Raw genomic sequence first — 26,799 nt, forward strand, 5'->3', positions numbered from 1 at the left:
TTGCGGTAAGCCATTCACTTATTTAGTATATCCACGGTATTATATGCATTTCCGTTCAAAACGACATTTTTACGGTTCACTTAAACTTATCATCTACGGTTGTGAGTAAAAACGTTAATGATGTGTAAAATTATTTGGATAGTTTATGGAAACCATCCCAACTAGCAAAGTGAAGACTATTCCGCGACTTTTAGCACGTTCAATTTGCTTATGAATTGCATGACAAAATTTTTGATTTTAGTTCTTGCTTCCAGACTAAGAAAAGGATAGGTAAGAAAATGTTGATAGTCAATAGCCGTGTTTTTTTTACACGTATATACGTCTAAGTTTGCGCGTAAAAAACGCTTATCTTTACTTAGATAATGCTTAGAAGATCAATCTAGCGGTAACTAGCGACAGAACATGTTGTACCGAAAAGCGGAGACACAAACCTCTTTTGGTCATATTGTATAAGCTATAGCTGAATCGGTTACGGTGAATAGTGGACAGACACCATTTGTAGAGGTAATACATAGAGGTGAAACTGAGACACATTGTTCAGTTGCATCTGAGTATAATGCGTATTGCAATTTAGGAGTACTGCGCAACAATTTCAGAAGAGGAGATATGGTTTAACGCTTAGCAGTACATACAAAGTTTAAGCGTACACGTATATAGATTTAAAAAAAATACAGCTATTGTTATTGCAAATACTTTTTGATTCAATGCACCCTAATATTTTACCTAGTAAATAGCTTAGTTCAGCCTTCATAGAAATTTTTAATATTGTAACAAATTTACTGAATTCGAATCATTAACTGTTGAATAAATAACTCCACTATTCAATAATGCAAAAAAGGCGTTTATTCAAGTACTTCACAATACTACTACTTCTCGTCAGATAGCGTGCTTAAATCAAACTCTTTGCTGCTTGCTCAGATCGCGCTCTTTTATACTCTTCGATTTCCTCGTTCCATACTTCTAGGCGTTTCCAGAATTTACTTAGTTAGCAGCTATAAAATTATAACTACAGATCGACGTGTATAGCTTCTCATATACGCGTGTATATGTGAGTGATACTTGCACAAATTATTGCCTAATTTTGGGAGTATCTCAGATATATGCATGTGTTTGTGCTCTCCGCTGCTTGTATGGACATATGGGTAGACATAATGATTGATTTGTTGATGTGCACACAAGTCACTGCTAAGAATCGGCTTAGAGATGTGAGTATCACTTAGTGTTACTAATATTCGTCACAATATTATAGAACTTGAAATTTTATTTAACTGCTAGGAAGAATGTATCATATCTCAAATATGACTAAAATCAATATCTTGTTGTTTCCCAATTCCTACTCAAAACATAAATAAACGTTTGGAAGGATTTTGAGATGCCGTTAATACTCAAATTACAAGCAACGCTGTAGTTGAAGTTGGAAATTGACATTTTTGGAAACATTAGAAAAAAAGTTTTTGTTGGCTGTATTAAAAATGTTGGCTGGGTGTTAGGGGTATGTAAACATATAAGGAAAATGCATAAAGCTGATATTATTTTCAGTCAATTTATGTCAACTTGTCAAAATGGCACATTTCTATCATAAAAAAAGTCGTGAGTACCAAGTACTCTTGACTCATGGATTGAAGTAAACCCACAGCATAGGTAAATTTATCAGAAACAACTCGTTTTGAGGTTTTTGATAAGGGCTTCATCGGGAAAAACCGATACCGACAAGCTAACTATTGTTTTAATAACGGTTTATTATGGAGAGCGTATTATCTTCGAGGTATCGAATTATTATCAGCTTGCCATTTTCTTCTTATTGACTTCTTAACGACTTGGTGGCCAGGGGATAAATGTTTTCATTGATTTTGTACTGAAATTTTGAAGAATTTTTTTTATTTCGAAGATAAAACAGATTTCTAGAAGTTCTTCAAACGGTTTCCTTTAGCACTTGAACTTCATTGTCATCATCAAGAACACAAACTACATTGCGTTTTGGATTTTCATCACATTAGCCCAAAATGTTTTTAACAGTAAATATTTCATACATTTTCATACATAAAAATTGGTTGGCTTTGCACTTTCCACCAACAATCTCAGCATAAAATTTCACAATCTTTCCAACTCCATGGCAAAACGGAATAGCTGCGACGGCGCTGCATTACGGCAATGACTGACAACGACCACATCACTTAGCGGATTATCAAAACAAAGCTGAGTCTTCTGGTGCACCAACCAACCACTACGATGTAACCAACGTTGATTCTGTTTTTGATTCTCACTAAGATTGTGTCCATTTTCAACAAAGTAAGCATTACGGGCATTGCATTGCTCAAGCACCACACGAAAATCGGATCGATAAATTGCACTTGTCAATGCCGTCGTGAATTTTAGTACTTCCACTACATTGAGACATGTACCGGAGCTCGTCTGTAATTGAGAATATTGCCGATGTACCAAAGCGTAACATTACTTTGGTAGCAGCTACTCATAAGCAATTGGCTGGTAGCATTGATGTTGATGGCTGAATTGATGATTTGTAAGCAAAGCTCACCAGAGCTTAGTGCGCCAAATGCGATGAAGTCCGCATTGGGTAGTCTGAAAGTAGTGAGAAAACAAATATTGGAGGAATTAACTCACACACACACTCACATAGTAGTTAGAGAATCTCCCTAAGGAGAGCGGTCTGCGATTCATCTCTTTGTCCACATTGGGGTATAATTGATCCTTGGCATCAGTCAATTTGAAATTTATTAATCAAATTGAAAAAAAGAGAGAAACTAAATTAATAAAATAAAAAGATTAAATGTGATTGAATAGAATTACGTAAGAAGAATGAAGAGCTCTTTACCGAACCTAAAATACTAGTTCCATTATCGTAACTTTTCTTTTATTTTTTTTTTTTTTATTTAAGAAAAAACTTCTAGGAGTTTTGTAACTAAAATTATGCATACAAACTTCAAAAATATTTTCAACAAAATTCGAAAATATTAGAAAATTTAACAAAAATGTCAATATTTTTATTTATTAATCTACAACACTAATACGAACGAAGGAAAGCTAAGTTGGGGTGTAACCGAACATTACATACTCAGCTGAGAGCTTTGGAGACAAAACAAGAGAAAACCACCATTTAGCAAAATGAACCTAGGGTAACCCTGAAATGTGTTTGTATGACATGTGTATCAAATGAAAGGTGTAAATGATTATTTAAAACGTAGTGAGCCTTAGTTCTATAGGTGGACGCCTTTTCGAGATATCGAAGTAAGGGTGGACCAGGGGTGACTCTACAATGTGTTTGTACTATATGGTTATCAAATTAAAAGTATTAATGAGGGTTTTAAAAGGGAGTAGCCCTTAGTTGTATATATGAAGGCGTTTTCGAGATATCGAACAAACTGTGGACCAGGGTGACCCAGAACATCTTCGGTCGGGTACCGCTAATTTATGTATATATGTCATACCACGAACAGTATTCCTGCCAAGATTCCAAGTACTTTTGATTTCGCCCTACAAAACTTTTTCATTTTCTTCTAATTAATATGGTAGGTGTCACACCCATTTTACAAAGTTTTTTCTAAAGTTATATTTTGCGTCAAAAAACCAATACAATTACCATGTTTCATCTCTTTTTTCATATTTGGTACAGAATTATGGCATTTTTTTCATTTTTCGTAATTTTCGATATCGGAAAAGTGGGCGTGGTCATAGTTGGATTTCGGCCATATTTTATACCAAGATAAAGTGACTTCAGGTAAGTACGTGAACTAAGTTTAGTTAAGATATATCGTTGTTTGCGCAAGTTATCGTGTTAACGGCCGAGCGGAAGGACAGACGGTCGACTGTGAATAAAAAGTGGGCGTGGCTTCAACCAATTTCGCCCATTTTTACAGAAAACAGTTACCGTCATAGAATCTATTTCCCTACCAAATTTCACAAGGATAGGTAAATTTTTGTTCGACTTATGGCATTAAAAGTATTCTATACGAATTAAATGAAAAAGGGCGGAGCCACGCCCATTTTGAAATTTTCTTTAATCTTTGTATTTTGTTGCACCATATCATTACTGTAGTCGAATGCTGACATAATTTACTTTTATACTGTAAAGATACTTAATTTTTTGTTAAAATTTGACTTAAAAAAAAAATTTTATAAGTGGGCGTGTTCGTCATCCGATTTCGCTAATTTTTATTTGGCACACATATAGTAATATGAGTAACGCGCCTACCAAATTTCATCATGATACCTTCAACGACTGCCAAATTACAGCTTGCAAAACTTCTAAATTACCTTCTTTTAAAAGTGGGCGGTGCCACACCCATTGTCCAAAATTTTTCTAACTTTATATTTTGCGTCATAAGGTCAACGAACCTACCAAGTTTCATCGACTTATCTGTCTTTGGTAATGAATTTTTTTGGTAATGAATTGTAGTCCGATTTCGTTCATTTTAAATAGCGATCTGAGATGAGCGCCCCGGAAGCTATATACCAAATTTCATCAGATACCTTAAAATTTACTCATGTTATCGTGTTTACAGACCGACGGACAGATGGACGGACGGACGGACGGACATGGCTAAATGAATTTCTTTTTTCACCCAGATCATTTTAATATATAGAATTCTATATCTATCTCGATTAGCTTATGCCGTTACGGATTACCGTTATGCGAACAAAGTTGATATACTCTGTGAGCTCTGCTCAGCTGAGTATAAAAAAATCAAGAATATTGAATTCGAGTTTAAAAAATTATAAAATCTGTAAAAACAAAGATGATCTATCCGACAGTACCCGTACAAAGAGGACGCGACGAACAGTACCCGTATAACGGAGAGTGTAAAAAGGAACTGTCTGCCAATACCCGTATCGAACAGTACCCAAAGGGGTACAAAGAGGAAGTGTCGAACAGTACAAAAAGGATCTGTTCGACAGTAACCGAAAGAGTAAAAAGAGCACCAGTCCGACTCTACCCATTCAGACATAAACAGTTATAATTGGTCTCTCCATAGGACATGCTCAAACAAAAGGTATCACTCAAACCCATATAAAGAGAACAGAACTGGATATAGGAATATGCGACACCTTTGCGACTCATCCCGTGTTCATCCTAGACTAATCTAATTTTTTGCAGGGTTGCTTCTGTTGATTTCGTTGAATATGGAAATTGCGATGAGCTATAGTTACTCTTTCAAATGAAAAACAATGTTCTTTGTGATTGCCTGTGTGTATGTAGTGTAAGGCGCACGCACTTTAGTTGTTGAAAAACAAGTTGCAAATACCAAGAGAATGAATGGCAGTTGAGTTCGCTTCTTAGTTGATGTACGATGAGTTGTGTGTTTGTGATGTTGATGACGATATGTCTTGCAGATGGCTTAGAAGCATAGAAAAAATATTTGTAAGCATCCAAATTTTAGAATTCCTGCTAAGAAAAACATGAAAAAATAGGTAATATTATCGAAAACACCGAGAACGCTTTGTCTCATTGCTTTGCTTTAGCATTTTGACAGCTCTATATATTATCAATATCTCAACTTTTTATGAAGGTTCAGCAATACATTGAACTGATATGTTAAAGTTAAACACTGAGAAAAACTTCCTATGTATGTATAACTGGCATAAGCTATTTAAACAAAAAAAAGCTATTTAAGGACATATACCTATTTAGCGGCGTTTGAACTTTTTATATAAAGGATAGGTTAGGTTAGGTGGTAGCTACCCTGATAAGGATAGCTCCATTGGACAACACGAAGGTCCGCTGTGATACCACATACACCAAAAATAACGGTGAATTAGATCTAGCTACTTAGAGAATCGTTGGGTAGCAACGATAAAGCTCCGAATGTACCGGTCTCAACTTTGGATAAATCCTCGGGAGATCCAAGTGAGTCGCGACCGAAGTACTTTGGCCTAGTTCTGGCAAAAGTTGGGCAATCAAGCATAAAGTGATTTGGTGATTCCACCTCATCATTCTCCATACAGCTGTAGCAGGATGGACTTTCCCGTATATTGAGACGTACCGCATGGATACCCATGGGACAGTGCCCTGTTGAAACCCCAATGACTCGAGCCCAACTATGGAGGAGCAATCCACAGGTGGCCAGCAGAATCCCGAAATCCCTACAGCCATCTTCATGTGGTTCAGTTGTACCGATGCGGGCTAAAAGATCCGCTTAACAGTTACCAGGGATATCACTATATCCCGGGACCCAGATAATCTTAATTGTAAAATAATTCGATGCAATCGCAAGCGAGGTCAGGCACTCCCAGACCACCCTCGATGGCTTTACATAAATGAAGTATTTACAAAATTTGTATCTTCTTTTATTTTCCCCATTTTTGTAGCATTGTTTCGGTGCTCTTTATTATATGTCAAGCTTCAAATTTGTAGTTCAAAAGCAAGTATCATGAAATTGATCAGTATATTCTACCTTCCTATTTGCTAAGTACCTCGATGCGTAAGTTACCTAGGAGAACTTATTTTAAATAGGTGTTTTACTCCCTTTGGCCTCAGAAATACGTTCTTTTCATCTTTACCACAGCAGCACCTAGCGGAATAGTTTTTCCTCGCGGTGCATTGTCACGGGTCAGTGAGCTAAATGTAAGGCTCCAAGTTCTACGTCAATGAGAAGTTACTCAAAAATTGATTGTAAGCATCTAAAGGTTCTAAACAGATTTTCTAAATTTCTTTTACCTTAGTGTTTGTTTGTTCAAAGGTTTGTTCAATTTATACCTATTATTTATTATCCGTGAGGCTAACACCGGCTTATAATAATTGAATATTCAATTATTATGTTTTTCTAAGAGAAAATGAAAAGAAAGAATGAAACATTTACTGCCATATTGCGATGGTACCAGTTCGAAAACCGCCACGTAATCATCATCAGGCAATTTCGTAATATTATCAAAGGTTTCACCGAGATTCGAACCGCGAATCACACGGTGAAACTGCAGTTGCCTCAACCACTAGGATATCCTGCTTGTATTTGTTTCCTTGCTTATGTATTGTTAAATAATATGAAAAATTGTATTTTGTTTTTGGAATAGTAAGTAGAAAATTTTTCAGACAACCTGCCATAGCTGCGCAGATAGATCCAATTCGAAGGGTGCTAAGCCTTCATCATCAGTACGCTTTAGGCATGCTGCGCTAACCATTTAGCTATACAGCAGTGGTTTGTTTGACTGGCAAATTTGCTACTTCTATTCCTTTTTACCAACTATATTTATTCAGTGTTGCGCCATCTGGTGCAAATCACTGATAATGCTGGATTTTTGTTTATTGTCAATTACTTTGTTTGACATTCACAAGTGCTCATCGTTTATTAACAATTGTTTTTGTTTTTATCGGCCTATTGATAAATCATTCAAGGTTCGAATCGAGCTCAAGGCCAGAACAATAATTTTTTTCTAATGATAATTATTGTTATTTTTTAATTTTTCTAAATTTGAAAAATTGTATTTTGTTTTTGGAATAGTAAGTAGAAAATTTTTCCAAAATCCAGCATTATCAGTGATTTGCACCAAATGGCGCAACACTGAATAAATATAGTTGGTAAAAAAGAATAGAAGTAGCAAATTTGCCAGTCAAACAAACCACCGCTGTATAGCTAAATGGTTAGCGCAGCATGCCTAAAGCGTACTGATGATCAAGGCTTAGCACCCTTCGAAATGGATCTATCTGCGCAGCTATGGCAGGTTGTCTGAAAAACTTTCTACTTACTATTCCAAAAACAAAATACAATTTTTCAAATTTGGAAAAATTAAAAAATAACAATAATTATCATTAGAAAAAAATTATTGTCCTGGCCTTGAGCTCGATTCGAACATTGGATGATTTATCAATAGGCCGATAAAAACAAAAACAATTGTTAAATAATAAGTATAAATTTAACACACCATTAAACAAACAAACACGAATATGAAGATTCTCATTCGTAACGAAACAGAAACCTTTGATAACATTTCGAAATTGCCTGATGATGATTTCGTGGCGGTTTTCGAAATGGTACCATCGCAATATGGCAGTAAATGTGTCTCTTTTTCTTTTCAGTTACTCTTAGAAAAACATAATAATTAAATATTCTTTTACCTTAATACTATGCTTTTATATGGCCCAAAGCTGTGTTCCCAGTTTCAGGTCTCTAGGTTATCGAAAGTTTCTGAAAACTCGAAAAACATTTTTCAATATTTGGATTTTTTTTTAGTTTCCATCTCTGCGCAACGCAGTGAAAGCCTTTTTCTCCTATTATCTTCATGGCCACCGTGGTGTGATGGTAGCGTGCTCCGCCTACCACACCGTATGCCCTGGATTCACACCCCGGGCAAAGCAACATCATAATTTTAGAAATAAGATTTTTCAATTAGAAGAAAATTTTTCTAAGCGGGGTCGCCCCTCGGCAGTGTATCGCAAGCGCTCCGGGTGCATTTCTGCCATGAAACGCTCTCAGTGAAAACTCATCTACCTTGCAGATGCCGTTCGGAGTCGGCATAAAACAAGTAGGTCCGTCCCGCCAACTTGTACGAAAAATTAAAAAAAGGAGCACGACGCAAATTGGAAGAGAAGCTCGGCCTTAGATCTCTTCGGAGGTTACCGTACCGTACATTTATTTACTTATTTTTTGTATCTTCATGGGATTTTGAAGTATGTTTCAAGTTCCAAGCATCTAGCTTCATTGGAAGTTATTCATTTTCTTAATATCTCCAAATATTTGTACCATACCTCATCTAGAAAATGTTTTTATATTAAATATGATAACCTGATAGAGCTCTAAGCTATGTATGAAGTTTCAAGTCTCATGGTTATAGGAAAGATCGAAAGCTAAATTTCCCAGTTCGTATAATTTTTGAATTTTTGCGAATGTAATTGAATTTCGCGATCCCTGGACTACCTAGCTAAGACTGTCGTGCGGTTCCGATGTACTTAGTTTATTATTTTCAAAAATCTAGCTCTACGGGAATTTACTTCAATAGCGGTCGGAAGATTCCACATGTTTGCAACATGGACTTTCTAATTATCTCCAAATTATTCGATCTCTGTCCCAAAAAGGATAATTTTTTTATCTTCAATATTACAATCTAATAGAGCCCAACGTTTCGTTCAAAGATTCAGGTCTATTGGGATTTCCAGAAGTTTTTAAAACTTTAAAGAACAATTTTCAAGTTCGGACGATTTTTGTAATTTTCATGATCCCTACACAACCTAGCGAAAAGGTTGCAATGTCATGGTGTTCTGAGGTGTTTTATAAGTTTAAAAAATAAAGGTCTACAGGAAGTTACTCAAAAAGGGTTCGCAAGATTGCACATATTGTAAATGGACTTTCTGAATATCTCTAAATTTCTCGATCCCTGTTCAATCTTACAAACCTTTTTATCCTGAAAATTACAACTTAATAGAGCCTTAAGCTTTAGGTGGCTTGGTCATGTTGTTGTTGTTGTTGTAGCAGTGCTTTGCCCCACCTAATAGCTGCGACCGAAACACAAATTGTCATCAATATCCTCTAACGGGAGTTCAAGGAAACTTGCTGTTTCAACAGGGGTGGACCATAATGAAAGCGGTGTTAGAGGCGTTGGTTCCACATTACAATTAAAGAGATGGTTGGTGTAATGTGGGAACATTGCAAGCGGGGCATACATTTTGTATGTCGGGATTGATTCTGGATATGTAAGAGTTTATACTGTTACAGTATCCAGAACGAAGTTGAGCCAGAGTGACTCGCGTTTCCCTGGGGAGTATGCGTTCCTCTTCCGCAAGTTTTGGATACTGTTTTTTGAGTACTGGATTCACCGGGCAATTTCTGGCATAAAGGCCCGACGCCTGTTTGTGGAGTTCACTGACTTGCTTGTGTTTTTTTGCTTCATACGGCTGAGTTCTCAGGTGCCGTATTTCCTCAAAATGCTTACGGAGATGACTCCTTATGTCCCTAGGCGGTGTTGGCTCATCAATCAGATGCCTGTTGGGATGCCCAGGTTTCTGGGTATTCAACAGAAACTGTTCGGTTAGTATCTCATTTCTCTCCCTGATGGGGAGTATTCTCGCCTCATTATGTAGATGGTGTTCTGGGGACATAAGAAAACAGCCCGTGGCGGTTCTGAAAGCAGTATTTTGGCAGGCCTGTAGCTTCTTCCAGTAGGTAATTTTTTGGCTTGGCGACCATATAGGGGAAGCGTAGCACGCAATCGGCTGGCCTATTGCTTTGTATGTGGTAATGAGCGTTTCTTTGTCTTTTCCCCAAGCACTGCCAGCAAGGGATTTGAGGATTTTATTACGGCTCTGGATTTTCGGTACAATTGCGGCTGCATGCTCACCAGAATATAGATCCTGATCAAACGTCACACTCAAGATTTTGGGGTGTAGGACAGTCGGTAGCGTAGTGCCATCGACGTGGATGTTCAAAATGGTCGACATTTGGGACGACCATGTTGTAAAAAAGGAAAGCAAAATTTCCATGTTCGGACGATTTTTCATACTACACGATCCACGGTCGACCTAGTGACAACTTCTTCCCTTATGTTTCGCTGTCACGGGGTTTGGAAGTATGTTCTTAGTTCAAGAATCTTCCTCTGAGGGAAGTTATAGTGGTCGCAAAGTTCTACATGTGAATTTTCTAAATATCTAGACCAGTGTCGCATCTAGAAAGCTTCAGGTCTCTGGATTATCGAGAAGTTTCTCAAAACATAAAAAGCAAAATTTCGAAATTGGAACGATTTTTTGAATTTTCACGATATCTGGACAGCCTAGCATAGTGAATAGTGTACCTTGAGACCCCAGGTTCAAGACCCAGTTGGCATTCAACATGTATTACATAAATACAAGGATGCCTCCCCTACTTTAAACATACCTTTTAAAAATACTACGCTTACACTTTTACTTTAATAACAAACTGTTTAAGTGAGTAAGCCCTTTAAGGACAGCCAATTAAATTCCAATAATTCTTAGTACACGCACACTTTGTGAACAAAAGCACAAAGGGTATGAACAAAACATCATACGTTCTCGTTTGCACTCCTTTTTCAACATTCTAAAATTGATATAATCTCTTGAGGTTGAAAATATTTTACCTTAGATACGTTGTCTGGCTATCGATGTCATTAGGAAAATGAAATGAATGCAGTTTTCGAAAAATATGTCTAACCCGACTGCATGGCATAGTCGCAATTTGACCGACACAAAGCCAAAATTTAATGGAAAATTCAATAGACTCGAGGTCTATTAACAGGAATTGAAATAGAAATTGGATAATGCAAACAATTTAATATGCGTAGATATGAACATTTCCCTCGTCAGTGCGTAAACTGCGTTGAATGGTAACCGATGCTTACTTTAGCATCTGACCACCTGCCCGTACTCCTTTCAGTACAGCGATTAGCTAATCTGATCACCTCTGAAAAGCGAAATTTAATGATTTCAAAAACGCTAACTGAAAAGGCTACACAATCTTCACAAATTAATCTATTGCTCCTCTCCCTATTTATGTCCGGCAAGGCGAGCGTGCACACCGCAAGGTCATCACCTAAGCTTCTATGCGATTTATTCCGGCTGGTAGAATACCATAAATCATACCGCATTTCCTGGCTCAAGCTGCAAACTTAGCAAGAAAACGTGAGCTGGCGAGACAACTTGACCCTAGATACCCCAGTATTAGGAGTCTCAACTTGTATATTATGCTGATAGTAAATGAACACAAACGCGGCAAATGGGAGGAGCACCTAAAGAATTGAAGCCTCTCTGCGGGTATTGGTAAACTGTGGTCAACCGTCAAATCTTTGTCTCATACAACAAAACATAATGATAAAGTATCCATTGCTTTCCGCGATTAAACTTTATCGGATTCGAAGAAGTGCGCGAGCCGACAATTCATAAAGCATACTTCAGCAGACAAGGCCCGATGTCGTGGAAAGAGAAGGCACCCAGCCACCCACCAATATGGCTTCCGTAAAATGCTGAACTACCACCGCTCTAAAAGCCATAAACACTCATATAAATTGGAAAACCCTACCACAGGATGGGCTCGTTGCGCTCGCTCTGTAAAAAGCTTTTGACACAGTCAAGCAGAGCACGCTACTTAAAAACATAGAAAGCACACACGCTCCTCTTTGTCTAAAGAGAGCACAGGGTGGTGTCCTATCCCCACTCCTCTTTAACTTCTACATATCAAAGCTCCCTTCCGCACTAGAAGGAATTACGATCATTTCCTAAGCTTACGATGGCACGATTGTGAAAAAAGAATAGCTGTCTCCCCGATCTTTCTAGTTTCTTCACCTCGCACAACCTGGCACCGACAAAATCCACCGCCACCCTGTTAACGACGTGAATGAATAGATGACGCAAATATTGGGCGTTTACGTCGATTGTGTTATGCTACCAACTCTCAGTCTCCGAAAGATCTTATATCTGACCTTCAAGGCACATGGTACCGAAATTGTAGCTAAAGTATGAAGCTGCGACAAAATCCTCAAGTCGCTTGCCGGCTGTACTTGGGAAAGAGATAAATAAAGAAAGAGCTACAAAGTAATCGGCCGGCCGCTTGTGTGCTGCGCGTCACCTATTTGGTCGCCTGTTCTTAAAACCACATACTGGAAAAGGCTGTAGGCTTGCCAAGTTGCTGCCACGGGATGACTCCTTCTTATGACCGCTGAGAACCACCTACACTACCAGCTGCTTCATATAGCCATGCTTCAACGGGGGTTAATTGAGCATCTCCATATGCACTATGACGAGACCTGGCACCTGCCAATACAGCCGTTTGATTCAGACAAGCATAAGGAGGCCCTAAGCAAAATAAAAACGGAATCGGTAAAAGGCTATGCCAGAACGCGCCTGGTAAAACCTTTTACACTACCAAGGGAGGGGTTTGTTCTTATTGCTAAGCGGACATTGCTCAATGTAATAAGAAACGTTTGAATCTCTGACTTTTTTATTTATTCATATAATCATACCTTGAGCAATGGATTTAAGCCGTCCAGTTTAAAAAACCAACCACGCGAGATCATGAAAATTTCTCCAGCAAAAGTTGGACTCCTGACAAATAAATAAGTTAATAAGTTTTTGTTAATATTAAAATATTTTGCCACTTATAAAACATCAACCACTATATGAGAGTCGCACGATAGGTCCTAAAGACTTGTTTGCTCTCGCACGGGTCGGGGGTTAATATAAGTCCTGGCGGAAATAAATTTTTTACTTAGCATTATTTGGCATATATGTATGTAAGATTGGCAAGGAATTCAAGTAAAGGCATGATTTTAAATCGGCAAGGAATTAGTGCATGTCTCGTAACTCCATAAATCTTCGTGAAGTAATTACCAGGAGGAAATGGTGTTAGAAATCCTATAGGTGGACTTATAACGTTTGGCCGGTTTGGTAAGTTATTGCATACTGTACAATAACCCTGCTGAAAAAATGAGAGGCATGTACCCAAAGCATGAAATTCTGTCTACGGATTTAATGACCGATTTCGGCAATGCGCCATCTTTAGTGTCATTTTTCGTTCTGACCTGTTGTTGTCGTTTGTCTTATATTTATAGCTCGTAGATGAATGAGCAGATATTGTCAAATTTAATGTTTGTGTATGACTATATGTGTGTGTTATGTTTTTATTAAAAAAAAAGAGGTGTCTTTTACTAATCAACTTATGTGGTTAGCTGAGGCAGGTAGAAGTCAGTAATTTTGGTTTGACCTTTTTTGTATGTTTATGGATTTTGTTGGTTTAGAGACTAAAGTCAACGAGGAACTTCAAGTCGCTAGACCCGAGGCTAGAAAAGCGCACAGGATGACGCGATTATAACAACAAACACACAATACCCACTCGGAAATGCTAGTTTTTGGTTTTAAGCAGGAAGTGCCGCTCATTGCTTAATGTATGTAGTTGTCACACAACAAAAAAATTAAAACTATCTCAGAGGAAACAAACATAAAATCTTTTCATCATAATATGATTGAAACCCAAATCTATTTATAATTATGGTAATCCAATAAACTACAAAAAGTCTCATACGTGCTGTCCTTATTTCGAGAAAAATCATAATCATTTCATGCGATGTTCCTTCGAAGAGATTTCCATCAGTTTGCGAGCAGTTTTTATTTACTATAAATGTTTCATAAAAGCTTGTGGGTCCTAAAAACTTTCATAGGTCTAACATTATACTTTTGCAAGTGTGTTTGTTTGGGAAGAATACTAAAGTAATAACTATCATTTATATTTTCTTGGGAATTAAAGAAAGTTCCTTATTACTCGCTCCCCTAGAATATAATTATTTACCGTTTGGGGCATCAAATAACAAGCCTGTTAAGTTTGGTTAGGTTGAACTGGCCGTTCCACGAGGACTTCACATAGACTGATTGAGTCCGTAGTGTTACCAGACATTTATTTTAACGACCAAATTGAAAAACCCTATCAAAAACCAAGACATATGTTATAAAATAACTCCGTCCTCTTGGCCAATACTAGAAGCTTCCTAGGACTTAAGTCACTTGCTACTTCTAGATCCGATAGCTGTATCACCCCTAATAGCTGGAGTCTTAGCCTGGCAAGTGAAGGGCACGAGCACAGAACGTGCTCGATCGTTTCCTCCTCCAACCCGCACTTCCTACATCTGCCATCACTGACCAAGCCTAATTTAAAAGCATGTGACGCCAGAAGACAGTGTTCAGTCAGAATACCCGTCATGAGTCTACAGTCTTCTCTTTTTAATGATAGACGCAACTTAATTAGTCTAACGTTGTAGGACCTACACAAAAGCTTCGACACTTTACAGCCCCGCGCTTGAACCCACGCCTTTCCCGCTTGGCGATCATGTGCACCTCTCGCCTTCGCTTAATCTCGCCCAGTCTAATTGGGACGTCTACGGAGCAAGCTTCAAGGGATGCGCCCTTTTTAGCTAGTTCGTCCGCTTTTTCATTCCCATCTATTCCCATATGCCCTGGGCCCCAATATAGATGTATGCTTCTCCCTGTCCCGATTCTCTCCAGAGACTGCTTACACTCTAACACGCATTTAGATGCTGTGCTATGTGAGATTATTGCCTTAATTGCTGCTTGAATGTCTATATAAAAGTTAAGACGGTTGCAGCTTAAGCTATTCTCTTCCAGGGTTTCTACTGCTTTGGTTACGGCTAATATTTCCGCTTGGAAAATGCTGCAGTAAATCGGCAGTCTGTAGGATCTGCTATAAAAAGCTTGTACTCAGAAGTGATCCATTACACGCAAGGGGTTAATTCGTGACTACTAATAAAATACTCTCAAATAATTCTGCAAGTAAATAAAAACCAGTTTAAAAGTTAGGAAAAATGTCACTAAAATGTATGAAAAGTTTTATACGAAAATAAAGATTCCCATTCATACTCAATTCAAAGACAATTTTTGTAGAAAATAATCTCCCCATTTTAGGAGGTGTTTTTTCTCAATGTGCACTTTATGTGACCTCTGTGAAGGCACGATGGGTAATCCGAAATTTTTCTGCATTTCATATCTTTCTGAGAGGAGATATTATCCCTTTCATCACATGGGTGGTATACAGATTCCATCGTTTTTAAATGGCGTATCGAATATCAGGTTTAACTTCTTACTGCTAATAGGCAAATCCTAATCATAGTTGGAGTTTTCTGATGGAAGAGTCGGGCGTTATTCATTGATTCTTAATTTAGTTCATTTCAGCATTTTTTAGCGGTTTTCCAATATATGCTCAAAACAAGATATTTATAAGAAAGCATCAATGTCTCTCAGGCAACACAAAATTTCTGAAAAGCATAGGCTTGAATGACTTTGATCCGGTATTGTCCTTGCGCGCATTTTCCTTATTACACAAGCTTTCACTCTCCTACCCGTTATGCCATAAAAATCGAGGTTTTTCATTTGTGACCTCAAGTGGTTGTTGTTGGCGTATTAGCTGTTGTTTTTTCATTCCTGTTTCTCATGGGATTGTGTTGATTGCAATCGCGATATCCAATGGAAATGTAAATTCCAATCGAAGCCACCCATGAGATTCTTACAGGTTGCAACATATTCCATTGATTCGTCATCTATGCTATCCAAAACAGGACTAACAGCTATCACATCACGAACACCAACACCACCATTACCACCACCCACCGTAGCAGTATTGTCACCGCTAGCAACACACTCTAACAGTGGCTCCAACCAACCCACATTAACCTCACAATGACTATCGAGAAAGAGTAAATAATTGCCAGTAGCTAAGCGGCCGCCACGATTACGTGATGCAATTACACCCAAACTTTGGGTATTACGCGCTGTCTTAATATGAGTATGCTGTTGTGAGTTAGCTGTTTTTGTTGTTGGCAAAGATGAAAAGTTGTACATGAATGATGGTAGCTTGAGGCGTAACACTGCGGACAGTAAATAGGCTGCGTGCGGTTAGTAAGAAAGAATAAATATGTCTTATTCAGAAGATATTGGAATTTTTCGAGCAACACGCAAATGTGCCAGTGATTTAAATTATAATAGCACTATGGCGTATACACACCATCTTCACTACAATCATCGATCAGTATAATTTCATGCAAATAGGCAGATGGGGTACGTTTATATACGGACATTATGGTGCGTAGGAGTCTTGAACGTGCTTCATTGTGAAAAGTAATGATGACTGAGACACGCGAGCGTTGAGTGTTGAAATTGTAAATGCGGCGTAAGATGCAACTGCATTAAAGGAGCGGAATGGAAATATTTTCAAAATGGTTTCGATATTTTAACAAATAGGGGAATTTTTTTCTTGGAGAGAGGCACAAATTTCTTTAATATGTTTCCCCTGGTTTTGGTTTGAAATTGGTAATAATAATAATAATAACTTTCGTTTCCATTTTGAATAAATCCTCTTAATTTGTATCGTTTATATTAACTGTGGGTAAATGGGTTCGAAGTCACGAGTGAGTCTAGAAATTTTTGGAATTTATTTTTTGTTTATTGTAGCCAAAGCTGATATAAGATACAGGAACGAAAAATTAAGCAGCAACTATTCGAGACGGCTGTTCATGAATAGATGATTTAAGCAAACTGAGGTTATAAAAGGAGTATAAAAAGGAGTCCCAGTGAAGCTCAATTAGTTTGATTCTTAAAAGTTGGAAGTGAAGTACGCGAGTAATTGTAAAAAACAACCATAGTAATGTTGTAAAAAAGGAACATTTTATTTTACTGAATATTTGAGTTATTACTCGACAGTTCGGTGACTCGAGCGATAGCAAAAGGTGCTGAGTAATCGACAATTCTAAAGATTCGTTACCGTATTATTTTATTATGGGCTTGTTATTGGCAACTTATTATCGCCAAGCCATGGGTTTCTTATTCGTTCCTTATCGGCTTGTTATACAGATATCGGTTTACAGATGTATAGTTTGATCGGTATCTGTTTCTGTAGGCGTAATAATAATATCCCATATCTTGCTCTCCAAAACAATATTGTATCAAAAAACTGAATTTTAAATTGGCCCTTAATTTGTTTTATCAAAATGTTAGAGGTTTAAACACTAAACTAACTCAATTGTATTTGGAATCATTTAACTGCAATTGCAATATCATCGCTTTAACTGCCACTTGGCTAAGACCTCATATATTTAACTCCGTGGTTCTTTCCAATGATTACCAAATATACAGAAATGATCCCTTGACCAGAATTGGTAGGGCAGTTTTGTTTGCGGTACATTCTTCTGTACCTTCAGCTGGCGATAATTTACCGGTTATCGGTGCTACAGAATTCAAATGCATTAGAATCAAGTTCGGAATGGGTTGTGACTATATTTATGTCTGCTATATCCCAACATCTTCTGATCTTTCGGTGTATATGGATCGGACTATAATGAGAGGGGTGTTAGTGGCGCTGGTTCCACACTACAATTGAAGAGATTGTTGGTATCATGTCGGGAGACATTGCAAGCAGGATATACATTTTGTATGTCGGGGTTGATTCAGGATAGGTAAGAGTTTAACCTGATCTCCGATCGAAGTTAAGCTAGATTGTAGCGCCTTTCCCTAGGGAGAGTACGTTCCTCTTCTGCTAGTTCTGGGTATTTTTGTTTAAATAATGGGTTCGCCGGGCATAGAAGTCCGACGCCTGTTTTTGGATATCACTGAGGATCTGCTTGTGCTTTTTTGCTTCATACGGCTGTGTTTTCAGATACCTTATTTCCTCATAATGCTTACAGAGATTACCCCTTAAGCTCCTGGGAGGTGTAGCCTCATCAATCAGATGCCCGTTGGAATGCCCAGGTTATTGGGTATTCAACAGAAACTGTTTGTTTCGCATGTCATTTCTATCCCTAATGAATAGTAGTCTCGCCTTGTTGTGTAGGTGGTGTTCTGTGGACATAAGAAGACAGCTCGTAGCGGTACTTAGGGCATTATTTTGGCAGGCTTATATATATTTTTTTTTTTTTTTTTCAGAGAGTACCTTTTAGCCTTGGCGACCATATCGGGGACACGTAGCATGCAATCGGCCGGCCATTTACTTTGTAAGTAGTAATAAGCGTCTCTTTGTCTTTACCCCAAGTGCTGCCAGCAAAAGATTTGAGGATTTTATTACGGCTCTGGATTTTTGGTACAATTGCGGTTGAATGCGCTGCAAAATGTAGATCCTGATTATCACACCCATGATTTTAGGGTGGAAGACAGTCGGTAGCGTGGTACTATTGACGTGGATGTTCAATATGGTCGACATTTGGCGCGTCCACGTTGTAAGTGAGGTCGCCGATGGTTCGGTGATAATGTCAAATTTAACAAGGAGAAGATACTGGAGAGTTCAGGGAGATAGCTGTTTATGTTGTTACTAAGCTAATCGATTTGTGAGCCTGGGCCTGTGGTTATTATCATACAGTCATCGGCGTAGGAAACGATAGTGATAGCTTCTGGTGGTGAATGTAGCTTTGATATGTAGAAGTTAAACAGAAGTGGGTATAGGACACCACCCTGTGCTCCCCTTCTTTAATTATTATTGGTTTGGATATTATGCTGCTATGCTGTTAACTGTCAACACTTTGTTAATATATTGATGGTACGTCGTCCGGCTTCGGTTTAGGTTTCGATTTTGACTTCTAATCTTTCTCTTCTACTATTTTTCTGTTCTTTCCATGTTTAGAAAATGTTTCAATTTAGATATATTTATTTTGTTGGTACTATTTCTTTGGTCCCGAACCACATCGATATAGTATATGTTGCTTCTAATACGATTTTATCCCTTTTTTGGATAGTTCCAAACCACTCCATAACTATCTGCATTAGAAATACCAACTCCCTTATCAAGGTAGTTCTGACCCAGGTGACAATTCGAAATACTTTAGCTGATACCTTTCTACATTGCCGGACTTCGGCAGCTCTTAAAAATAATATTGCCGGAACTTTCTAGCAAGGCTACGCGATATAAAGTATTTCCGCGTAAAAATCGTTTCATAAGTGTGTGTATGAACAGGTATTTCACGGATTCCCCAAAACTGCTCTTTGAAGAACTTTGAATGGTTAGTACGAATTAACTGAAACATAAAATGCTTGTCATTATCTAACTGATTGGATTGGACGTTTGGATTTATGGCGAAAAAGGTCCTTTCGAGGAACCATTTTCCTACCAATTTGCTTACATATATGCTTTGAATTTAACGTAAGAGTAAGGCTTTTATGTGTAGAGAAAGAAACACAAAACCCACACTGTCTAGTTTTGAACTAGAGAAGCTCTAGTTATTATCCAGCTAGTACTTTTTTTGGTACTATAGATGTGGGATCTGATACCTTGAAATGAAATCTTAGCCTTAAAATACAACCAAAACCACAAATTCTGACCTGACGAACAATTTAACGAAAAAAGACAAGAACAACGACCACGACTGAAAACAGACGAGTGAGTTGAACTTTGAAACCTGCCGCGCACAAAAGAAATAAAAGTCGCGCACAAAAGAAAATTATATATTTATACTAAAAGTTCTATCTAATACTAAGGATAAATCAAAATAACTATAACTTAAAAATAAGACACAAATTTAATGTAAAATCCTAAACAAACGAAGTGAAATTAAATATTTAAATAAAACAAAACGCTTGTTTCATTCCGCATAGGTCTAGTTCTGAAACAGAAACATAAAACCCACACTGTATAGTGTTGGACTAGAGAAAATCTAGTTATTATCCAGCTAGTATGTTTTGGTGGCCACCGTGGTGTGATGGTAGCGTGCTCCGCCTATCACACCGTATGCCCTGGGTTCAACTCCCGGGCAAAGCAACATCAAAATTTTATAAATAAGGTTTTTCAATTAGAAGAAAATTTTTCTAAGCGGGGTCGCCCCTCGGCAGTGTTTGGCAAGCGCTCCGGGTGTATTTCTGCCATGAAAAGCTCTCAGTGAAAACACATCTGCCTTGCAGATGCCGTTCGGAGTCGGCATAAAACATGTAGGTCCCCTCCGGCCAATTTGTAGGGAAAATCAAGAGGAGCACGACGCAAATTGGAAGAGAAGCTTGGCCTTAGATCTCTTCGGAGGTTATCGCGCCTTACATTTATTTATTTTAGTATGGTTTGGTACTATAGGTCTAGTTCTGAAACAGAAATTTGTATTACTAATTACTGATAGTTACCTACAGCGCATAAACAGTGCCGTGACTACGCTCACACTTACATCCAGGATTCCCTAATACCGCGAGCAAAGATGTTTGTATATCAAACGTATGTCCCTTTTATCGCCCGCAAACATACGTGAATCTTATTTCGTCTGTAGTGGCAATATAAATGCTAGAACATATCTTTAATTTTATTCGCTAAATACGTTAATAAAAAACAAGTAAAGGTGTCTTAGTTCGGGTGTAACCGAACATTATATACTCAGCGTGAGCTTCAATTGTACATTTCATTTCAGATAAATTACTTTTCAACATAACACGTGGCACCGCCCGTTTAAAACCCCTACGATCCTTTTAAACTTGTTTTATATAAAAGCGGGCGTGGTCTTTAACCGATCCCGTCCATTTTTACCAGAAATATTTTCTGCTATAAAATACGTGTACACAATTTCATTACGATATGTTAATTTTTCTTCGAATTATGGCTCCCGAAATATAGATTTTGCTTAGTCATAAAAGGGGCGGTGCCACATCCATTTTCAAAAATTTTAGAGTTTTGCAATTTTATGTCATAATTCAATTTAGAAAGTAAAATTCTATTGATATAAAGCTCTTTTTCGCTAAGATATATCTTATTATTTTCGTTACCGACCCTTTTAAACTCTTTTATATGAAAGTGGGAGTGGTCTTTAATCGATCTCGTCCATTTTTTCTAGAAATATTTCCTGCTATAGGGAAAATTTTTGTAGCTAATTTTATTACGATCCGTTAATTTTTCTTCGAGTTATGGCTCCCGAAACATAGAAAATTGCTTAGTCATAAAAGGAGCGGTGCCACGCCCATTTTAAAAACTTTTAAGTTTTTCCTATTTATTATTATAAATCCACTTGGGAAATGCAGCAACATTGATATAAAGCTCTTTTGTGCAAAGATATGGCTTATTTTATTCGTCCACGGCCCTTTTAAAAATCTTTTATATAAAAGTGGGCGAGGCCCTTAACCGTTTTCGTTACTTTTTCTTCAAAGCATTCCCTGTAGTAAAGGCAATCTGTCTGCCGAATTTTGTTACGATACGTATAATAATTTTTGGTTTATGATTAATAATATTTGTAATATTCACACAATCACAAGTGGGCAGTGCCACGCTAAATTTTTATCAACAGTCTCAATATCAGTCCACATGCCAAATTTTAAGATTCCAGGTGTATTATTTACTAAATAATCAGGTTTTTTGTGTTTTCCAAAATTTTATATATATAAAATGTGGGCGTGGTTCTTATCCGATTTCGCTCATTTTCAATACCAATCTATTCTGGGTCCAGATAAGCTCGGGTACCAAATTTGTTGAAGATATCTCAATATTTACTCAAGTTATCGTGTTAACGGACAGACGGACGGGCATGGCTCAATCAAATTTTTTTCGATACTGATGATTCTGATATATGAAAGTATATATCTATCACGATTCCTTTATACGTGTACAACCAACCGTTATCCAATCAAATTTAATATACTCTTTGTGCAAAGCACGCTGAGTATAAAAATGTATGTTGATGATGTAAGAACAATGCCATAGTTGGAAAGTTAAAACAAAATAATAAAAACTTAGACAAAGTAAAACTGTCCTAGAGGTAAAACAATGACAGGGACAAACATGTCGGCTACAGCATTATCCATATCATCGAGAAAATGTAAAAAATAACATCTTAGCGGAAAAGGAAATACGCAACAGACTAAAAAATCACATTTTTATAGTAAATGAAGATGCCCAACGGTAAAATAGCGGACAGACTGATAGATTTACAAGCTTAGCGGTTATTTAGAAAAAGGTAAAAACGAGTGGCCAACTGTGCCTCAACAAATATACGTACACAAGAAGTTCAACTTTGATGGTGGAGAACAGTCAACAAGCAAAATAAATATAAATATATGTATAAACTTGTGACTTTTGTAGGCGGAAATATTAAGATTGCTCTGACACATACTTCATAAACATAATCGAACTGGACACAAACTTGCGTACTTAATTGGTGCTTAACAGTTCAAATGGTTATGGCCCCCCAAAAAGCCGCAACAGTTGCTTCTGCGCCAGGCTAAATTGAGCCAATTGGGAACACGAAGGGAATATAAATCGTTTTCCATATGCGGGTTTCGCATAACATGGCCTAGCCGGCATAGCCGTTGTATTTTAGCTTGCGCAACTGGATACAAAGGGAGAAAGGAAAAAGCTCTGAGTCCAAAACGAAGCTGTATAAAGCGAAATATCATTAACCCTTTGTAAATATAGTGTCCGCTCTTAATCCGAAGGAATATGATGTATATATATATATAATTTCATTATGAAAACCTTTTAGAGTTTAAAGTCCGACAGAAAATTGTTTGTATGAATGTGGGGATTGCCCTCATTGCTTTTAAATGTATGATGAACATTTTAATTTTAATTCGATCTATTGCAGAAGGTATAAACCATTTAATAGAGGAACTTCATATATAAGTGCGGATGCAGTGGGAGTGAGAGTTAGAGTGTGAGTGGAAGTAAGAGTTGAAGTGGGAGTGAGAGTTGAAGTGCGAGTGAGGGTTGAAGTGGGAGTGGGAGTTGGATTGAGGGTGGGAGTGATAGTTGGGGTGGGAGTGATAGTAGAAGAGGAAATGGGGGTTACAGTAGGATTGAGAGCGGAGATGGGAATGAGAGCTGGATTGTTATTGGCAGTGGGAATGGGAGTAGGGTTCAGATTAGAAGTGTGAGTGAGCATGCGAATGGGAGTGAGAGTGGTGATAAAAGGGGGAAAGTGAGTAAGAGTGGGAATGGGAATGAGGATGGGAGTGGGGCGGGGGTGATACGCAGATAAATGGAATAAGAAATGAACATGAATAAGAATAACAAGTAAGGAAGGCTAATTTCGGGTGTAACCGAACATTACATATTTAGCTGAGAGCTTTGAAGACAAAATTGTCTTTTTCATGGATACATACAAATGCCAATATTAAAAAGTACAGCAACTTGCTTTTGCTATCTTTCTTCAGCTATCAATTCCTTTATTTGAATATTTTTTTTAAATATGAAAATTTGGTTAAATTTGAACGCATTTCTTTATATTTTTTAAGGGTTTTAAAAGGGAGCGGCCCCTGGTTGTATATTTGAAGGCGTTTTCGAAATATCGGCCAAAATGTGGCCAGGGTGACCCAGAACATCATCTGTCCAGTACCGCTAATTTATTAATATGTAACATCAGGAAAAGTATTCCTGCTATTATTTCAAGGGCTTTTGATTTCGCCCTGCAGAACTTTTTCATATTCTTCTACTTAATATGATAGGTGTCGTTACACCCATTTTTTCAAAGTTTTTTCTAAAGTTATATTTTGCCTCAAAAAACCAATCCAATCACCATGTTTGATTCCTTTTCTCGTATTTGGTATATAATAATGGAATTTTTTTTAATTTTTCGAAATTTTCGATATCGAAAAAGTGGGCATGGTCATAGTTAGATTTCGCCCATTTTTAATACCAAGATAAAGTGAGTACAGATAAGTACGTGAACTCAGTTTAGTAAAGATATATCGATTTTAAATCAAACTATCGTGTTAACGGCCGAGCGGAAGGACAGACGGTCGACTGTGTATAAAAAATGGGCGTGACTTCAACCGATTTCACACATTTTCACAGAAAACAGTTACCGTCATATTCTAGGCTATGCTCTTTCTAAATTTCACAAGGAGTGGCAAATTTTGTTCGAAATATGGCATTAAAAGTATTGTAGACTAACGAAATAAAATAGGACGGAGCCACGCCTACTTTGAAATTTTCTTTAATTTTTATATTTTGTTGCACCATGTCATTACTGGAGTTGAATGTTGATATAATTTACTAATATACTGTAAAGATATTCAATTTTTGTTAAAATTTAACTTTCAAACATTTTTTTTTAAAAGTGGGCGTGTTCGTCATCGGATTTTGCTAATTTTTATTTAAAACACATACAGTATTGGTGTAACGTTCTCGTTACATTGCATCATGATATCTTTAACGACTGCCAAATTACAGCTTGCCAAATTTTTAAATTACATTCTTTTAAAAGTGGGCGGTGCGACGCCCATTGTCCAAAATTTTAATAATTTTCTATTCTGCGTAATAATGTCAACCTACCTACCAGGTTTCATCGCTTTATCCGTCTTTGGTAATGAATTGACGCACTTTTTCGGTTTTTCGAATTTTCGATATGGAAAAAGTGGGCTAGGTTATAGTCCCATTTCCTTCATTTTAAATAACGATCTGATATGTGTGCCCAGGAACTTACATACCAAATTTCATTAAGATACCTGAAAATTTACACAAGTTATTGTGTTCACGGACAGACGGGCGGACGAACGGACATGACTAAATCAATTTCTTTTTTTCGCCCAGAACCATTTGATATATAGAAGTCTATATCTATCTCGATTAGTTTATGCCGTTAAGGGGTACCGTTATGCGAACAAAATTAATATACTCTGTGAGCTCTGCTCAAATTTAAAAAAATTTAGATTTTGAATAATAAACTTCACTTGATTGAGCTTAATTCGAGAAACATGTTTTATTTGTTAATTTCCAAGTGAAATTCGTGATTCGAATTGATCAGGGCTACGAACTGAGTTGATATAGCCGTGTCCGTCTGTCCGTCCGTACGCCTGTCTATTTGAACGCAAAATAGTCCCTCAAATGTTGAGATATCTCAATTAAATTTGGCACAAGGATGTATTTTTGTATTATATTAGACATTTGTCGGATCCAATAGGATCGGACCACTATAACATATATCTCCCATACAACCGATCGTTCAGATAAGACGATTTTGGTCATTCCTGCCGCAATTTAGAAAGTATAAACGTGAAACTCGGTGATATATATTCCAATATATCATAGAAGATATCCTGAAAAAATCACTTTGATCGGAGCTATATATAGTTATATCCCACATAACCGATCTTTCAGATAGAAAGCTTTTGGCAATTTCTCCCTTAATTTCCTATATAAAAACGTTAGACTTGGTGATATTTATTCTAATATATCATACACAACTAAAGACTCTTCTGAATTAAAAAAAATGTCATAGTACCTCTAAATAGCGGAAGTATATCCGCACCATCTGAAAATATTAGTTCCACGGTGTATAGGTAACATTTTATTATTACGTATAAACAAATAAAAAAAATTGCAATAAAATAATATTGCGACTATAAACTGAGATATAACCTATCCTATCTCTAATGTTGTGACACGTGTTTTTTATATATTAAGATTTATCTTAAAAACCGCTTAGGTATGTACCTCTGTTCACTATATATTTCTTATCTTATACATCCGAAAGGTATTCGTCTGTGTCGAAGACAGTCCCGTCCTTGCTTGTTTTAATTTATTTTTTTTTAATTTCTTGTTACTAATTCGTAAATAAAATAATTTTCCACATAAGTTTTCCAATTTTTCGCTGTTTCGACAGTAACGTGGACTTCGCGAATGAGTTTCTCATTTTACAAGTTATATGCTGAGGGACTAGTCCACTTTCATTCCGTTATATGTAGTACTTGCGCCCATTGGTATCGAAAGTAAATTATTCATAAAATCGGTGACTGTCTTACCAGAAAAGCCAACACAAAAAAGCTTGCACATAATATGATAAAATTAGTATTCAGGCAATCAAACTAATTGAAAGAAACAATAAAAAGGCAAAATGTGTTCAAAGTTCAAAGAACTAACAAAGAGAAGAAATTAAGAGAAAGAACCAATTATTGAAAATCTAGAATGCTTCAAAATATATTCAAAGCAGCTTATTAAACGAATACAAAATTAAAAAAAATAAATTCAAGAGTTGTGTTGATTTTAGAAGAATCATTTAAATATTCTTCATCTTGATTTAATCATTCTTAAATGAAAATCCATTTTCATTACTGGCAAATCCTTTTTAAGAATTTTTCGCTGAGTTTTAATTTAGATTCTAAATTAAATGCTTTCCCCTTTTGTATTCTAGTTTTTTATTATAATTTTTTTTTTTTTTCGAAACGTTTCCACGTCACTTTATGCGAACACTTTTATCCGCATTTCTTATTCTCAGCAAATCTATATATAATCTTATTTTTGGTTACTTTTTATTTATCTAACCGAACCCAGTAAAACGCATGCAAAAGTATATAAAGGGAAGTAAAATTAAAAAAAGATAGGAAGTTGTTTGAACACTACCTTTATATAAACTGGACAACAAGCAAGAGAAAATGTGCCTCTAAACAAAAAATAGTTTCAT

At 36.9% G+C, this 26,799-nt stretch overlaps 1 protein-coding gene across 1 annotated transcript in view; it reads right to left on the reverse strand.

Moving 5' to 3' along the window:
* Positions 1 to 2,091: 2,091 nt before the first annotated feature.
* LOC137241110 (putative polypeptide N-acetylgalactosaminyltransferase 13) overlaps positions 2,092 to 26,799 on the reverse strand; it is a 42,910-nt gene continuing 18,202 nt past the window's right edge. Inside the window, 9 exon segments of the mRNA XM_067768350.1 lie at positions 2,092 to 2,438; positions 2,441 to 2,580; positions 5,232 to 5,391; positions 5,394 to 5,401; positions 11,038 to 11,185; positions 11,899 to 11,935; positions 12,916 to 12,997; positions 15,876 to 16,341; positions 16,461 to 16,636. Of these exon segments, the coding sequence (XP_067624451.1) occupies positions 2,092 to 2,438; positions 2,441 to 2,580; positions 5,232 to 5,391; positions 5,394 to 5,401; positions 11,038 to 11,185; positions 11,899 to 11,935; positions 12,916 to 12,997; positions 15,876 to 16,341; positions 16,461 to 16,636 (1,564 nt within the window).

Source organism: Eurosta solidaginis, chromosome 1 (genome assembly GCF_040869045.1).
Source record: "Eurosta solidaginis isolate ZX-2024a chromosome 1, ASM4086904v1, whole genome shotgun sequence".
In the NCBI taxonomy this organism is placed as follows: Eukaryota; Metazoa; Arthropoda; class Insecta; order Diptera; family Tephritidae; genus Eurosta; species Eurosta solidaginis.